Source organism: Oryza glaberrima, chromosome 3, assembly GCF_000147395.1.
Source record: "Oryza glaberrima chromosome 3, OglaRS2, whole genome shotgun sequence".
NCBI classification, from domain to species: Eukaryota; Viridiplantae; Streptophyta; class Magnoliopsida; order Poales; family Poaceae; genus Oryza; species Oryza glaberrima.
The window spans coordinates 14472253-14490629 of record NC_068328.1 but is presented as its reverse complement, the minus strand read 5'-3'; the positions used below and the strand labels follow the sequence as shown (position 1 = coordinate 14490629).

Genomic DNA, 18377 nt, shown 5'->3' with positions numbered 1-18377 from the left:
GGATGTGCTTCGGTTTGTGTTCTTTTGCTGCTTGTACTGATAGGTTTGTCTTCTGTTCTGCTCGATACTCTTTCTGGAATTTGTGGCAAAATAGTTCGATGTGCAATCTGAATGCATGCTCAGTTTGCAGTACATTAGTCATCCCCAAATTAAATGTTTTAGAGCAGTAATAAGTAATAGCTGGATACATTGATACTACATAGACATAAAATTGAGGTCTCAGTGCTTCGTGGGGGTCAGAAATTGCATCTTTAGCTGCTTCGGTGTTGTAGACAACTTATATCTTCTTACACTTTAGATGATAATATTCAGAGAAGAATTAATAAGGTTGGAAGCCACCTTTTGTTGGTATCGAGTGGTGTCCTGCAGTGGATTGTGAATTAATTTTAGTGAGTATATAATATATAGGACATATATCTAGCTGCATGCGGTTGAATAATACCATTGTGTAGAACTCGCTGGACAAGTCTTTTCCGTTCCAATTCTACGAATCTCAGAGCAATGCCACCCACATGACCAACCGTGGGTTAGAAATATTTATTAGCTGCATAGTCACAGAAGGAATGAGAGGGTTGAAGTAATATTTTGCATTATTACCTGTCATCTTGCTGGGGGACTTGCATAGGGCGCCCCAGGTGGTCACTCTCTTGTTCCTCCATTGTGTTCGTAAACCATTTTCTTGTTTTGCATGCTGAATGTATGTACTCGTCAATTCCTTTGATCTGGGACATAATAAAACCAATATGTCTAGTTGAAGTAAAATAGCGTGCACTAAAATTAGAAGAGCTGAAGCTTATATATTTGAGAGGTCTTTGTATTCAGCATCGCTATCTCTGAACATAACTATTGAGTCTAGTATCTGAATGTTTTCATTCTTAGCATTGCGCCAAACCTGTGGTTTTTGTTTCAATATACTGGGATGAAAACCTACAATAGATATCGTTACTATCTTTGCAGATAACGGGATGAAAACCAGTATGAGAAGATGATAAATTAAACAATTATTTATTTACCATATCTTGCTTTGAGAGCAAGATAATAGTGGACTACATGTCAACTATAAGCTTATGTGAAAGAGAGAAAAATAAGAAGTGCTGGCTCTTATGTCAGAGTTAGCTATATACATGTTTTAAGATATTTACATTAAATTATAGTAAGAAAAAGAGAGTAAAGAAAAAATAGAACTAACTTCATAGATAACCTATTATATTCAGTGTTGTGGATAACGGGTGATGATACGGCCGTATATACTGACGTTAAAACGGTGGCGCCGACCTCTCCGTCACGTTTTAGCAAAACGGTGCACATTAGTGGTCCGGGACGTATAATCACCGTTATTACCGACTAATCGGCAGAACAACCGGGCCTAATCACGTGATAAGGCCCTGCCCAGCCAGCCCACGATAACACGCTGACCCATTAGTTGTGTAACCTAGCACCATATTGGTAGCAGAAATTCGTTTTCAATCCCAAAACCCTGGCATTTCATTCCTGCCGCTACAAGCTACAAGTCTAGGGTTAGTTATTTTCATCTAATCCTGTTTCAAATCCAATCTCTCATATTTTGTTGTCCTCATTTTAATCTTTTGTTTGAATCTCGAATAGGACCTTTATGCATTACGAACCAAACATATCACTATTTGATGCACAACTATGAGTGTCCAGACCTATATTTTACTATATATCGAGTTAATGTCGTGTTATCCTTATTTTTATTTAAGAATAGTAGGTGTATATGTAGTTATATGCATTTATGTGCCAAAAATAACAAGCTATTATGAGTTATGTACGTATATTTGTCCAAAACGTTAAATTTCCGTCAAATTCCGATTAATTGTCCGCACTCTGATTTGTCCTTCAAAGAGTAATTCTCTAACCAATTATCCTTCTAGAATCTAACTGGCTCACCTTTATTAATAATATAGGAGCCCGTATTTAAGAAGTAATTCTTAACCTCCATTAGATCTGATAAAAAAGGGGAATCCCCTTGTTTTCTTCTCAACCCGAGTTATTGATTTACCACTGAGATATTTTCTTTTCAATAGATTTTGTCACACACCTTGCTCATTTATTAATTTAAACAACCATTTACTTAAAAAACATTGGTTTGAATTTCTAAATTGTGAACGCCAAGACCACCCTGATCTTTTGGCTAACATATAATGTCCCATTTTGTCAATCTATACTTTTTTTTATATTCATCCCCTTGCCAAAAGAATCAGGATCTATAATAACTAATTTTTTTAATGTGAATGTTATATTGGTTGATGGGTAGGTGAGGGGTATTGAAGTAATAAAATTTCTCGATTTGCGGATTGATGGTAAGTAAGAAGGTAGGAGTTAGGCTGTGTTTAGTTCGCGTGCTAAATTTTTTTTAAGTATGAGAACACACATTTGAAGTATTAAATGTAGACTAATAACAAAACAAATTACAAATTCTGCTTGTAAACTGCGAGACGAATCTATTAAGCCTAATTAATCCGTCATTAGCAACTATTTACTGTAGCACCACATTATCAAATCATGGCATAATTAGGCTCAAAAGATTCGTCTCGCGATTTAGATGCAAATAGTGTAATTGTTTTTTTCGTTCACATTTAATACTCCATGCATGTGTCCAAACATTTGATGTGGCGGAAAAGTTGAAAGTTTGAAGAAAAAAGTTTGAATCTAAACACGGCCTTGGTTTAATTTGGGACAAATTTTAAACTCTAGGAGTTGATTTATTTTGGGATGGAGGGAGTATGTGCCATAGATTTGTGAGATTGGGTTTACCTTAAAATCTGCCATGGCCGTTGGTGGAGAAATCTGCCCGTCAGTTGAAAACTAGAGAATGATTTAATCCTATTGATTTATCATTTTTTTTCTTATTCTTCTCTCCCCCCTATTATATTAGGCACTGTTTAGTTCACACCAAACTTCCCCCAAACTCCTAACTTTCCATCACATCACATTACATCCAAAACTTTCCTACTCATATAAACTCCTAACTTTTTTTTTCCAAACTACCAACTTTTTCTAAACTTCTTCCAAATTTCAGGAATTAAACACAACCTTAGTACTGCAGAGAAATATAAAAGTTCATCGATTGCTAGTTTCCCATGTACAACTAAAATAGAGATATGTATTGGCGTGAAAGGATCGGCATCGTCCCCTCTACTTTTCTAGATTTTCATCTTTACGAGTTGGACTGCATTTGTTGATTTCGATCTCCAATAACAAGGTAAGTTACATCTATTTCGCTTGTACCGTCTATAACTTATGGACGATTCAATCCCTGCATCAGCTGAATTAATATGATACAACATCGGCCCATCAACCAATGGACTATTGTCAATTAAATTTTTATGTTGTCTTTCTGTTGGTTGCAGGATCAAACCAGTTGGCACGCCTTAAACCTAAATTTTAAGAACTACACTGAAGTAATGCAAATATTCCTTGGCTTCGTGTGGCGGTGAAAAATTTTGCATTAACAGGTCGTCATCGTCTTAGACCTTGGGTCTTATTTATAGGCAGAGAAAGTTAGAGGCTTCCACCGTAAGCTGGTTTGTGTCGTATGCTTACTTCTCCTGCAAGCTGGCTTTCGCGGCAAGCTTGTTTCTGCCTTTAAGCGCTTCTCTTGTAAGATTGCTCACACTGCAAGCTTCCTTCCACGATAAGTTATTTTCTATGTAAGTTTTTTTCCGGCGTAAGCTTCCTTCTATACTAAGCTTTTTACTTACATCTTAAATCATCCACGTTAAAATAGATTTTATAACACCTACATCTGTCGTCAAGAAATCCACGTTATTCTTTAGGAATATACTATTTGTTATAGCAAAATTATACTCGAGGCGGGTTGCGCTTTATTTACTCCTAGTCTCCTACTGCCAATGCGTGTCGCGTGATCCCGTCCTCTAGAACGGCGAGGCGGATTCATCGGCGACTTCATCGTTGACCCAAGCGAACTTCTCCAAGAACGGGTTGGGCTTGCTCTCCGGCGGGTAGGCGTCGATGCAGTCGGCCCACGCGCCCTTGTCGGCCATGTCGCCGGCTACCTCCCACACGCAGCTGTTGCACTTGAACCCCGACCCGAACGTCACCATCAGCACCTTGTCGCCTCGCCTCAACCTCCCCTTCGCCTCCATGTACGACAGCACGTACCACACGCTGCTCGCCGACGTGTTCCCCCACCTGTGCAACGTCATCCTCGACGGCTCGACGTCTCGCTCCTCCAGCCCGAAACTCTTCTTCACCGCGTCGATCACCGCCACCCCGCCAGCGTGGAGGCAGATGTGGTCCACCCCTGCCTTGAGGTTGATCTTCAGCTTGGCTTGCCCTCGGCGGCGCCACTGCAGCAGATTCTGCCATGCCAGGTCGGCGGCGAGCCGGGCGATCTCCATGGCCGGGAGGACGCGCGGCAGGAGGCGCTTCAGGTTGGCGGCGAACGCGCGGAGCGCGGCCTTGGGGAGGGCCTTGCTGATGCTGGCCCCGAGGAAGCCGTCGTCGTCCTCGCGCTGCATGATGCAGGAGTAGGCGTCGTCGCTGGCCGCGGTGGTGGCGCGCACAAGGCGGCGGAGCTCCATCTTGGCGCGGCCGCGGTGGGCCGGGTCGCTGCTGAGCAGCACGGCCGCCCCGCCGCACCGGAAGAGGCACTGCCCCAGCATCATGGTCCTGTCCTTCCCGGCGTACCAGAGCGGCGCCAGCGACTCCGTCGAGACCACCAGCGCCACCACGGGCCGCGGCGACCGCGCGCGCATGGCGTTCCGGGCGACGTCCACCGCGACCAGCGTGGCGCTGCACCCCATCCCGGAGAGGTTGTACGCCGCGACGTCCTCGCGCATGCCGTACCGGCGCACCACCCTGGACGCGAGGCAGGGCTCCGGGAAGAAGCCGCTGACGTTGACGACGAGCACGTCGACGTCGCGGGCGCAGAGCCCCGTCCTGGCGAGGAGCCCCGGAACGGCGCCGTCGAAGCAGGCGTCCATCTCGTCGACCGCGTCAAGCTGCCCCGCGGCGAGCTCCTCGCGGCCGTCGAGGAGGTTCCGCGGCACGTAGGTCCGGTCGCCGAGTCCCGCGCGGGAGATGAGGCGGAGGAGGAAGCGGAACTCCGCCATCCCGAGCCGCTCGTTGCGCTGGACAATCTCGCCGGCGAGCTCCGCCGTCAGCGTGCGGTCATCCTCCGGCTTGTAGCAGACGTAGTCCAAGAGGTAGCACCGCGTGTGGCGGCGGCGGGAGGCGGCCGTCCATGCCATGTGCGCCACCGCGAGCGCCGGCGGCAGGAGGAGCACGACGGCGAGCAAAGGCGTGAGCTCCATCGTGTTCGCATGCATGTGATGTGTGGGTGCGAGTGCGTTTCAGAGCCAAGAGGCGACTGGTATATATAACAGCGACCGTTGCAACGACGAAATTAATTACAGTTTCTAACTTGGTTTTCTTGTTTCGCAGAACTAGTACATTTTACAGTTAGCAGTAGCAATTGACGGGCCAATATTCGCACCACATATGAATCGCATGTTTCAGAAAACGGATTTGCTGAATCTTGTGCGCCTGAAATGTCAAATCTGCAGCCACATTTTCAATAACAGCTTGGCTATTTTGTGAAAAAGTTGCGCTTGTTTTTTCAAAAAGAAAAAGAAAAAGATAAGCCAGAGTAATCTGATGTTATTTGTAAAGATAGTGAAAAGGCACACATTTTAATTATTGATAGCCAAAAAATATCGGAGGGTAGCGATAAACGGGATTATCGGAATTCTATTGGCGATAGAAAATTTTTTTTAGACAAAATTAGTTTTCTAGTTTAATATAGTTTTCGTCGGCGTGCTCAATATTTTAGTTTAATATAGTTTTCATCGGCGAGAGCGGGCGGACGGTGGCTCTAGCCCCGCTGGAATACTACCGCTTGATAGTTTGATTTAGGAGTACTTCCAGTTTGATTTACTTGGCGCAATCACCTAAGAACGACCAAAATATTCAAGTGTTGCCAAAACTTGATAGGAGGAAGTCGTTTTCCTTTTAACAACAGAGCTAGGGCTGTGTTCGGAAGTATCGGTTCCCAACACACACAGTACACACGAAAAACGGAACGGTCCATTAGCACATGATTGATTGAGTATTAGCTATTTTTTTTAAAAATAAATATAATTTTTTAAGCAACTTTCGTATAGAAACTTTTTAAAAAACGTATGGTTTAGCAGTTTGAAAAGTATATGCGCGTGGAATACGATGGAGTGGGGGTTGAGAACCCTGGGTTCCGAACAAAGCCTAAGCAGGGCTGTGAGGACTCTTTTTTTTCTCTCTCTCTTTCTCAATCACACAAAACAAATTAAGTCGACTAAAAACACCTTTTCTATCCTGGAAACTGGAAGAATGTCTAATCCAACACTATTGCTGTTTATATTAACCTTTACCATTCTTACTGAACTTATTTTGTACCTAGAAAATTAACAATAGGTGTCTCCATATCCAATCAACATGTAAGTTTCCTGTTTAGTAAGGATAGGCTGGTTTACTTGATGATAACACAAGGTTATGTACAGCCCCTGAACACGGCCGGATCCGTGGCGCAATGGTAGCGCGTCTGACTCCAGATCAGAAGGTTGCGTCTTTCGATTCACGTCGGGTTCAATACCCCGATCAAATATCCGGATTATCTTTTTATTCCTTCCTTTTGATGTTCACGCGATAAGCGAGTTAATGCTGATACGAACACGCCTTTCTTTTTTCTTCGTTCTGATGTCACTACACTGGCCAAGGTCACCTGTGACGTACCCAAATCCTCACCTTTGACGGCTTCGCGCATGGTCAGTGATACGAAGCATGGTCAGTGATCAGTGATCACTGGTGAGTCCAGTCACTTTTTACGGGTGGCCGACCGTCACAGGTGACACCCACCTCTGACGAGCAAGTTACTAGAAGGCCGTCAGAGGTGTTGGTCTCCGCTAGCCTATGGCCAGTTGGGAACCGTCATAGGTGACTCATCTCTGACGGTCCTTTAAATAAAGGCCGTCAGAGGTGATGGTCTCCGTAGATAGAAGCTGTCACAGGTGATCTACATGCAACGGCCCCGAAAGTAAAGGCCCGTCACAGGTAGGTCACCTCTGACGGGCCTTTATTTGCGAGTACATCACAGGTGAGGTTACCATTGACGGATTTTGGTTTCGATCGGTTACTGATTGACCCATCGACAACGAAACAACGGTACTTTGAACTTCAAGTAATCTAGCTCCAATATTTTCTCAACTCTGCCATAGTATTGATCATGCCGATCACTGTCACTAGCAGCCTCGATGCGTAACCCACTGTTTTGCACTGTGCATTTGCTATCTTGCTTTACCGTGTGAAAGGTGTATCCATTTATGTCATATCCTTGCCAGGTGGTGGCACTCCATTCAGGACCCTGTGACAACCACTGAAGTGTTTCACTAGACAAGTTCTGCAACCTGGCAATTCGGTTATTTAGCCACTCGTTGAAAGAAGACATGTGCTTGTTTCTGACCCAACTCTTTAATCGGCCTGGGTTCTCCTATCGGAGAACTGCAAGGTGTTCGTCAACGTACGGCACCATCTCAGTTATAAGCTGCAGTACCTTGAAATGAGCTTTATCATACACCTTCCGATCCAACCTAACAATCTTCCTTCCAACAGTACCAACACCATCAAGCCTCCCTTCGTGATGAGATCGTGGTAATCCAATTGAAGATGTTTCTGACATGTAGTCCACACAAAAATTGATGACCTCTTCGGTGGTGTAACTCTCGATGATACTCCTCTCGGGGTGTGAACAGTTTCGTACATAACCCTTAAGGATCCCCAGGTACCTTTCGCAAGGATACATCTGCGTCGTGAAAACTGGACCACAACACTTTGTTTGCCTCACAAGGTGCACGGAAAGATGTTCATCTAGTCCCACGGGAAAGCTGGACCACAATTTCTGCCTGTAGTTCATCTAGTCCCTCGGGATCAATGATCTTTTGGCCGATTGTATGGAAGAAGGAGCACAACCGTTGGATCGTGTGTCGCACCTTAGGAGGCAAAATATTCCTTATTGCAACGGGCAACAGCTGTGTGATAACAACGTAGCAATCATGCGACTTTATTCCTACCAATTTAAGGTCTTGCAGTGAAACAAACCTACTAATTCTTGATGAGTAACCAGATGGAACCTTTATACCACTCAAACATGTTAGCAAATCAATCTTCTCTTCTTTCGAGAGAGTGTAGCAGGCTGGAGGAAGGTACACCCTGCCGGATTCCTTGGTTATGGGATGTAGTTCCGAGTGAACACCCATGTCTTCCAGATCTCGTCGGGTGTTGAGACCATCCTTTGTAGTACCTGGGTTAAGCAGTAATCCCATTAAACTCTCACATACATTCTTCTCGACATGCATCAAATCTATGCAGTGACGAACTTCAAGATCCTTCCAGTATGGTAGTCTCCAAAATATTGACTTCTTTTCCCACATGCTCTTCTATTTTGTCTTTTGTTTTTCCACATGCTCTTCTGTTTTGTCCTTCGACATGCTCTTGTCTTTGGTTTTTCCAACTTTCCTCTTTTTTCCAAACTCGTTGGTTATTCCCATCACTAAGTTGTGCACCTCTGTCCCTGTTAGCTCTGCCGGGGGTCCGACTGTATCTTTGTGTCCATTGAAATTCTTTCTCATATTCCTATACGGGTGATACCTTGGGAGAAATCTCCTGTGACCCATGTAGACCATCTTGTGTGAATGCTTCAACCATTTGCTTATTGTTTCCTTCATACACTCCGAACACACCCATTTCCCTTTCACAGTTTGGCCAGAAAGGTTGCTAAGGGCCGGATAATCGTTGATGGTACAAAACAGCATCGCATGGAGGTTGAAATACTCTTGTGCATATGCGTCCCATGTTCGTGTGCCCTCATTCCATAGCCTTTCAAAGTCATCGATTATCGGTTTAAAGTGCACATCGATATCATTGCCAGGTTGTCTCGGTCCTTGAATGAGCATGGCAAGCATAATATACTTTCTTTTGAAGCACAACGAGGTAGGAAGGTTATAGTTAACGAGCAGAACTGGCCATGTACTGTGACGACTGCTCAAATCACCAAATGGATTAATGCCGTCCGTACACATGGCGGAACGCATGTTTCTTGGGTCATTTGAGAATTCCTGTAAATCCTATCGATTGTCCTCCATTGTACTGAATCTGCTGGGTGCCTCAGCATTCTATCGACTTTCCGTTCTTCGGCATGCCAGCGCACTAGCTTTGCTTGTTCCTTATTCGCAAACATTCTCTCCATGCGCTCCGCAATTGGGAGATACCACACCACCTTTGCGGGGCCTCCCCTCTTTGACTTACTCCCTTCACCTTCACTCTTTGCTCGTTTGTATCTAGATGCCCCATAGACAGAGCAGACATCCAAGTTAGCGTATTCCTTGTAATACAAAATGCAGTCGTTCGGACAAGCATGAATTCTTCTTACCTCCAGGCCCAACGGACATAATACTCGCTTCGCTTCATATGTCATTTGCGGTAAATTGTTCCCCTCTTGCAACAGGTCCTTTAACAGCTCAAGAAGTTCTGTAAAACTCTTGTCGGACTAGCCATTACTAGCCTTAAGCTTCATGAGTTCCAACACGCATGACAACTTGTTGTGCTTCGACTTGCATCCATCATACAATGGCATCTGACAATCTTCCATCAACTGACTAAACTTCTCAAAATCTCTGTCGTTGTCCTCTGCGTCTTCAATGTCATGCAACATTGTAGATAGAAATTGAGTGTCCAAATCTATGGTCTCTCCACCTAACGGAGAAGGTACGAACATGCCTTCTCGAGCTGCGGCGATGTTCTCTACATCCTGATCCAACACTTCTTCAGCCGCGGCATCAGACGCCTCTTGCTCTCCATGCTTGGTCCAGCAGATATATTTCTTCATGAATCCATTCGTTATCAAATGAGAATGCACTTCTAAGCTATCAAGGATCATCTTTTCATTCTTACAGTCCCTATATGGACACAATATGTACATGCTCATCCTACTTTTTCTGTCATTCTCCGCAAATGTGACAAATTCAGTGACCCCCTCTCTATACTCTGTGGACGAACGATGAACATGGTACATCCAACTACGATCCATTTGAAATCAACAACATAGGAAGAAAAATATATGATGATCGATATATTGAGAATGAAGGGAAGAATAATGTGTTTTTTACCTTGAATTTTAGCAAAAATTCGCCCCCCTTGCCCTCCCAACCGATTTGTGAATAGTGAACTGCTCGGGATGGAAAGCAGTTGGCGGTTTGGGGGGTATTTATAGACCCAACACACCTCAAATGGGTTAGGTAAAAAAAAGCCCATCAAATGTATTGGTCATACCTTTGACGGGTTTCAATTAAGTTGCCCGTCACTGGTATCCCTTCACTTGTGACGGGCCGGGAAACAAAGTCGTCACAGGTGGCGGCCCATCACCTGTGACGGCTTATAATGCCTCGGCCCGTCACATGTGAGGGGATACCAGTGACGGGTTGGAAGCAAAACTCGTCACTGACTCACCTGTGACGGATTTTCCTTTCGACCCGTCACAGGTGAGGGGATGCCTGTGACGGGCCACGGCCGGATGCCTCACCGATGACGGCATCCCGTATGACCCTTCACAGGTGACGGTCACCAGTGACCAAATCGTTTGCCCGTTACAGGTATCCCGTCAGAGGTGTGAGAATCTGGCGTAGTGTGTTCACGCCAAGTAGCCGTCTTTTCTTTCGTTCTAATTTTTTCATGTTCACGTACTCCCGCATGGCGTCCAACACAGGAGGAGAGCGGCGAGGAATGGCGTGACACGTCGTCGAAGGGGAGAAGTGCAGGGACGCACATGCAGTCCACCAAAGTGAGGGAGGGGAGGGAGAGATCAGCGGCGCGAACAGATCTCCGAGCAGGTCACCGGTGCTGCAGGTGCAGCAATGCGTGCAACCAACTGATGAAGAGACAAGGGAAACCTATGGTAGCTGTGGATATCTGCTGTTGTTTCTCTCTGTTGTTCTTTCATCCGGCCGGTACATCTCCTGGACCGTTTGATTTGAACCGGTACCTCGAGTACTTACCTCAAGTTACTGCTTCAAGGATGATAAAAAAACTCATTGATTTAGAAAAACGATCTCTTTTTTATTTCTTTCCCACTGAATCACGTACAAAGGCCGATTTCCTCTCACATCTTTAAGTGCTATGCAGCACAGCACAGGAGACTCTTTTGGGAACTAAAACTCTCTGTCAAAAACATAAAACCGATTCTATCTACAATTCTAACAATGGTATAAAAAAAGACAAATCTTCCTCGTACTTTGGTCATAATTTTTTGAATACCTGCCATGAAAGAAGGCTACGAGCACTATCCTTCTCCTCCATCCCTATCGCTGGCAGCCTTCTCCATGAAAGAAGGCTACAAGCTCCCGTCATTGTCATCGCCAGGATGACTCGGGAGGAGCCTGTGGAAAAATTGGGCGCTGACACTTTTAAACTGTTGTTTCTCTTAAATTATTTTTCCAAACATGATTTAATTGCACCATTAAATTCGTTGCAATTAAATCTTTAAAACAATTTCATACATGGATATATTCCAATGAAAAGTTTTTTTTAACTTACTATTGAATTATGTTTAAATGTTGCACGATGTTCCACCAAGTATATCGGAATTGTTTCACTAAGTAGATCGAAAATGTTTCAATCATTTAAATCGGACGTTGTTTCACCTAATATAATAACAATGTTTCAACAAATAGTGAAAGAATTTTCCAGTTCATTGCAACATTTAATTCATACATAGTGAAACATTATAAGTACACTAGGTGAAACTTTTTTGGTGGAACAAAAAATGAAACGAATTCCCTTAATAGAGGGTTTATGTGTGTGATTTGTTGCAAAAGAATGTTTCAATTCACTGCAACATTAGATCTATACATAGTGAAACATTGTGAGTACACTAGGTGAAACATTTTTGGTGGAATAAAAAATGAAACGAATTCTATTAATAGAGGGTTTCAAAATATGTTGTTGATTTGTTAGCGGTGTTGTCACAGAAGAAACATTGCTCTCCTGCTTTGGCACCGGCAACATTAGTGGTGTGGAGTTCAAACTCAAAGCCATGGCCGTTGGTGGAGAAAGATTCTCTCGCGACGGACATGGTGTTGTACGGCTGTATATATCGGTCGAGGCTATCCATGTTCGAGGCAATCTGCCCATCAGTTGAGAACTCGAGAACACTTTAATCATCACTTTTTTATTCGCCTTTTTCCCTAATATATTAGTAGTGCAAATAAATAGAAGTTCATCGATTGCTAGCTTTCCATATATAACTTCGTATCAGTATGATTAGAAATACATATTAGCATGGACATGAAATTAGAAAAAAAAAAGGATGGGTATGGATTAATGGATAAATATATGTATAGGCGTGAACATCAGAGTGGAAAAAAAAGGTGTATTCGAATCGGCATGAACAGAACATCAGAAGGAAAAAAAAATGCGTATTCCTATCGGCATGAACAGAAGTACGCTTATCGATGTGAATATAAGGTAATTAGGAAATAAAAATAATACGGACATTGAATCGGGGTATTGAACCCGACGTGAATCGAACACGCAACCTTCTGATCTGGAGTCAGACGCGCTACCATTGCGCCACGGATCCGTTTGTGTCCCGAACAGCACATAACGTTATCTGTTTTAACACTTATCAGATGGCTAATTCTAGGTACAAAATAAGTTAAGTAAGAACGTAAACAGCAATAGTGTTGGATCAGTCCTTCTTCCAGTTTCCAGGATAGAAAAGGTGTTTTTGGTCGACTTGGTTTTGTGTGATTGAGAAAAGGAGAGAAAAAAATATACTACCTTCGGAGTCTTCACTGCCCTGCTTAGCTCTGTTGTTAAAAGGAAAGCGACTTCTTCCTATCAAATTTTGGCAACACTTAAATATGTGTTGTTATAGAAGCTAGGGAAATTTTGATCGTTCTCAGGTGATTGGCTCAATATGTGTGCGTTGATCAAAAGTGCCAAGTAAATCAAGCAGGAAGAAGTATAACCAGAGTATCAAACGGCAGTACTCCAGCAGGGGTGGAGCTACCGCCCGCGCGGCTCCATTAAATTTTAATATTAATTTTTTTGTCAAGTAAATTGATAAGAATTTTATAGCAAATATTAGTTATAGTAATTTCAGGCTCAAAAATCTTTCTAACTTCGTCACGGTGCTTCAGTATATTACCGAAGAACTTCATGGTCCAAACATAAAGACTAAGGCTCCGATCGTTTCCACTTAAAAAGTGGATTAAGTTTTGGATATTCATGGCACGCTTTTTAAACGGCTAAACTGTGTATTTTGTGTAAAAATTTTCTATATAACAGTTGTTCCAAAATATCATATTATTCTATTTTTCAAGTTTACAATAATTAAAACTCAATTAATCACATGTTATTACCACCCCGTTTTGCATAAAATACTTAATCTTTATCTTCAGGAGATTCAAACACCACCTAAAGAGGGTGAGGTAAAAACCTAATCTTTTTCATACTTCTGGCTTGTGAAAATCTCTATAAGTGAAAGTATAAGTGAAAGGTAAAACTCAAAATAAAGCATCGTTGAACCACGTCATTAGAGAAGCACGAGCCGTCGGATGCAACAGAAATACAATATGAACCGTTGGATCATAAAAAAACCGTTGTGAAAAAAATGGTGAAAGGTTAAATTCTTCGGGAATATTCGACACGTTCTCTAGCGTAAAAAGTTAAATTCTTCGTGAGTCTTCAACACGTTCTCCAGGATATACAAAGAAACACGAGTCGGGAGAGAAAGGAACAGAGTGGAGATTAAGAAACGAAATAAATAATATGGGAGAATTCTACGCTGTGTAGCTCTCCTCCTCCAACTCCAACTCCAGCCGGGGCTGCATTCCAGACCACCAGCCCGGCCCGGTAAGAAACGATCAGAACACCAGAGAAACACGATAATGGAGTTCGGAAGGTGGTTGACATATCCGGCGCTTCACTGTCCACCACCACCACCACCTGATGGGAATGGGGAAGCACGGCGGAGGTACCTTCCTGCTTCCTCCGCCGTATCCCCACCAGGGTTGGAAATTTCGGATTTCGGTCACCGACGATACGATATTATTTTGACTGAAATTTTTCATTTTTTCATTCATTCGGGTAATATTTGTTCAAATTCAACTAAATTTTACTTAAAATTTCAGAAATTTCGGACCAAAATTTTCAAAATTTCGGGATTTTGGTGACCCCGATATAAAGGCCTCAACCGATAGAGTGAACCCTGATCCCCACCGTAACCACCGTCTCCAAATCAAGTAGACCAGAGCATCGCCATGTCCAGATCGGTATCTACTATATCTTGTCCCTCCTCCTGCAGGTAGCCAGAGACGCCACCGTGATCCCAGACACATCGGTGGGGGAACGGGCATAGCTCGACACTCCATGGCACGCTGCTAGAGGCCCCGAACAGGACAGTCACGCCGCCTGCATCTTTGCTGTTCTCAACGGTGTGGCGCGCACCTCCCTCTGGCTTCCTCCATGCTAGCCACACAGATCTGGGTTGCTTCTGCTACTGCGGCTCTATCATGCTAGCCGCACAGATCTGGGTTGCTTCTGCTACTGCGGCTCTATCACAGGGAGAAAGTTTTTGAGTGAGCAGCAGCACCTTGTGAGAGCTGATTGGGAAAGAAATAGATAAGGGAGTGAGAGAGGAATTTTTTAGAAAGAATACAATTTTAATAGAAAATCGCAAAAATATAGGTTGGTTAGACGAAAGCACAAATTTAGCACCCTGTTGAATAACCGTGGTTCGACAGGGGTACTGCGGTTGTTCCTTGTCGAACCGTGATTGTTCAACAGGGTCGTTGGTAAAAAAAAGTATATGAAGAGTGTTGCGCGGTGGTTGTGGCATATCGAACTGTCCATGTTTGATACGTCAGCATGAACATTGCGCTACAATGCCGCTAAAGAGTTTATTCTCTTTTTTAAAATTTTTTATTACTTGTCGAACCACGGTTGTTCGACATGGCACTAAACTTGCAGTTTCGTCTAACCGACTTATATTTTAATGATTTTTCATTAAAATCGTATTATTTCTAAAAAAAAATCATGAGCGGGTGACTAAGCGAGAGAAAAAGCAAGATGTCCACATCTGGTGAATCGGGGATTCTCCGTCCTGTCACTTTTGCATGTTCATGCCTAACAAAATTTCTAAGGAGAGCGCTACGTGTCGGATGTATGGCACGAGACCAAAAATTGGACGCCTCGCGCGACCGTCCGATCCACGCACGCGCGCGCTAGCCATTCATCATGGATGTATTAAGTGAGCTTTAAACTATTTTTTCTCATAAAATATTTATCCAAATCATGATCCAATTGCATCATTAAATCCGTTGCAATTAAATCTTTAAAATAAGACCACATATGAATATAATCCGATGAAAAAAAACTTATTATTGAATTGTTTATAAATGTTACACGCTGTTGCGCCAAGTATATCGGAATTGTTTCACTAGGTAGATAAAAAAATGTTTCATCGGACGTTGTTTCACCTTATATGAAAATAATGTTTCAGTGAATAGCGAAAGGATGATTCAATTCACTGCAACATTTGATCCATACATAGTGAACGTTACGAGTACACTAGGTGAAACATTTTAAATTGATAAAAAAAATCAGACGGTCAAATGTTGCAGTTGACCAACAAGTGAAAAAATAAGTTACATATGGTGAAACAAAAAAATAGCAACTGGAACATTTAAATATTTTATGAAACATGGTGAAGATACACGTTGAAACATGTCGCTGACACATTTGAAACAATAAGTATTAACAGACTGAAACATATGCTTTTCTTTTATCAAAATATAATCATGCGATATCTTGTTGTAAAGATTTAATTACAACGAATACAACGGTGTGATCGGATCATAGATTGAATAAGTAATTTAAGAGAAAAATCATTTTGAAGCTTGCTAAAATACATGCATATATGCATGAATGAGGTGGAGAGAGAGAGAGTAGTAGCAGGTAGTTTCAGAAATTTTGTGAAACACACTGAAGACGCACATTGAAACATACCCCTATCACATATAAAACATTTAGTTCTAGCGATTTGAAACACATGTTTTTCTTTTGACATAATATAATCATATGATATCTCGTTGTAAAGATTTAATTACAACGAATACAACGGTATGGTCGGTTCGTAGATCGGATAAGTAATTTAGGAGGAAAAATATTTAAAGAGAGGTGGAAAGAATGAAAAGAAATAGCTAGGCATGCATGTTACAGTAACATGGTTCGTCCGATTCATCCGGCTGTCGATTTGCAGCATTTTTCTGACGTCAAGAGAGAGAAAGGAGAAATTAGTAAGTAAGGAGTGAGCTGGTCGTAGGGTGTGATATTTTTTATTTGATCGGATGTTCGAAGAGAAGCATTTTCAAATTTTTAATCCTACTCTAGTAAATAAAAGTAGCGGGGTGTCGCTCTACAGGTAAATCATGTATGTTAGTTGTGGTTGTGTTTAGTTCCACGCTAAAATTGGAAGTTTGAAGAAATTGGAATGATGTGAGACGGAAAAGTTGAAAGTTTGTGTGTGTAGAAAAGTTCGATGTGACGGAAAAGTTGAAAGTTAAAAAAAAAAAGTAGGAATCTAAACAGGGCCTGAGTTGAATTGGGAGTGCCAGAGTATACAATTGGCAAAGAAAAGAAGTTTACGCTGCACCGCTTCTACCAAATTAAAATATCCTAAATTTTTGTTTTACCTAACTAAACTAAATTTGCCTGCTAATTTCATTCTCACCATTGACTTTTCAATTTTTATTAATCGCAATTTTTCATTTATGTTATTACAAATTTGAACTAATTATAGTTGTTACTGGGAAACTACAGTCGCGCAAATGTGCGACATATTGTACTAGTACGGAGTGAACGAAATCGAACAGATCAACCTCTAAATCATGTGTGATGCAAAGGACTATGAGAATATTGCACTAAATTTTAAATTTTGTTTGGCGCACAGCCGATGGGGCGTGGCTAGGGGTGGGCAGAAAAAGACCGAACCGAAAAGATTGAGACCGAGACCAAAAAAACTGAGATCGAGAAATTCAGTACTACGTAGTGAAAGACCAAATTTTGTTCGGTCAATTCGGTTATTCTCCTCGGGTAACTGAATAGACCGAAAAGACCAAATTATCAAAAAAATGTCTAAATGCAACCTACAATCCACTATGTTTAATAGGATTAAACTCTAATTTTTACATTCCTACTTGTTCTAGGAATGCAACCTAATAAGAGTCTTTATTCATAAGTGCTTACGAATTTTTTTAGGATTTTCTGTTGAAAATTTCCATTATTTCTTTGTATATATGAAAATGTCGTTGAATTTTGGTCAGGACCAAGACCGAGACCGAAAAGACCTAGATCGAATTTGTCGGTCCTGATATTTTTACGCTGAAATTCGATCTTCACTTTTCAAAGACCGAAAAAACCGAAAGATCGAAGACGAGACCGAAATTTTAGGTTAGACCGAATGCCCACCCCTAGGTGTGGCGCTGTGGTCTTTATCTATGTTTTCAGCATCTAGTGTAAACTTTACAAATAACTTATTCCCCTGCTTAATATAAACACCAGATTAATTTGGCTTGTCTTGTTTTTTTAAAAAAGGGCCCAACATTTCTTTTTTCACAAAATAGCCAAGCTGTTGTTAAAAACGTGGCTGCAGATTTGACATTTCAGGCGCACAAGATTCAGCAAATCCGTTTTCTGAAACATGTGATTCATATGTGGTGCGAATATTGGCCCGTCAATTGCATCTCCTAACTGTAAAATGTACTTAGACTAGACATAATTTCCATAAACTTTACATCATAAAAAAACTTATACTAGACACTTCATATTTAAATTTAATGCTACTTATCTCACATGATGTCTTGGATGTTGTGTAGAAACCGTGTTTCATGCAAGACATGTTTTCTTCTATTTCATTATTTATTCACTTGCCACATCATTTTTCATTTTAGTTGACAGCTTATTTAATGCTATGGACACCATTCTAGTCATTGGATTGGGAATGATCTTCGTACTCCCTCTGTCCCATTTTAAGTGCAGTCATGATTTTCCGTGCACATCTTTAACCGTCCGTCTTATTTGATTTGTTTTTTAAAAAATTAAAAATATAAGTTAAGTATAAAGTACTAATTATAAAAATATTTTAAATAAGATAGAAAATTAAAATTAAACATAAAAAACTTATGGTTACACCTAGATTGGGATTACTAGTCTTGTGAAACAAGAAAATTAAGTTAGAAACTGTAATTAATTTCGTTGCTGCGACGGTCGCTGGTATATATTACCAGCCTGTGGCCTCTAGCTCATGC

At 41.9% G+C, this 18377-nt stretch overlaps 1 protein-coding gene and 2 non-coding genes across 3 annotated transcripts; 1 reads left to right on the top strand and 2 right to left on the bottom strand.

Moving 5' to 3' along the window:
• Positions 1-2640: 2640 nt before the first annotated feature.
• LOC127766035 (3-ketoacyl-CoA synthase 19-like) lies at positions 2641-5318 on the bottom strand. Its single transcript, XM_052291042.1, has one exon. It carries the CDS (start codon positions 5310-5312, stop codon positions 3897-3899), a length of 1416 nt encoding a protein of 471 aa, XP_052147002.1. The 5' UTR covers positions 5313-5318; the 3' UTR covers positions 2641-3896.
• A 1215-nt stretch (positions 5319-6533) lies between these two features.
• On the top strand, positions 6534-6606 carry TRNAW-CCA (transfer RNA tryptophan (anticodon CCA)). The gene has a single exon. It is a non-coding gene; the product is annotated as a tRNA-Trp (tRNA).
• A 5968-nt stretch (positions 6607-12574) lies between these two features.
• On the bottom strand, positions 12575-12646 carry TRNAW-CCA (transfer RNA tryptophan (anticodon CCA)). The gene has a single exon. It is a non-coding gene; the product is annotated as a tRNA-Trp (tRNA).
• Between the last annotated feature and the right edge of the window lie 5731 nt (positions 12647-18377).

Excerpts from the sequence above, each read along its gene's own strand:
- LOC127766035 (XM_052291042.1), bottom strand. The coding sequence starts at position 5,312 with ATGCATGCGAACACGATGGAGCTCACGCCTTTGCTCGCCGTCGTGCTC.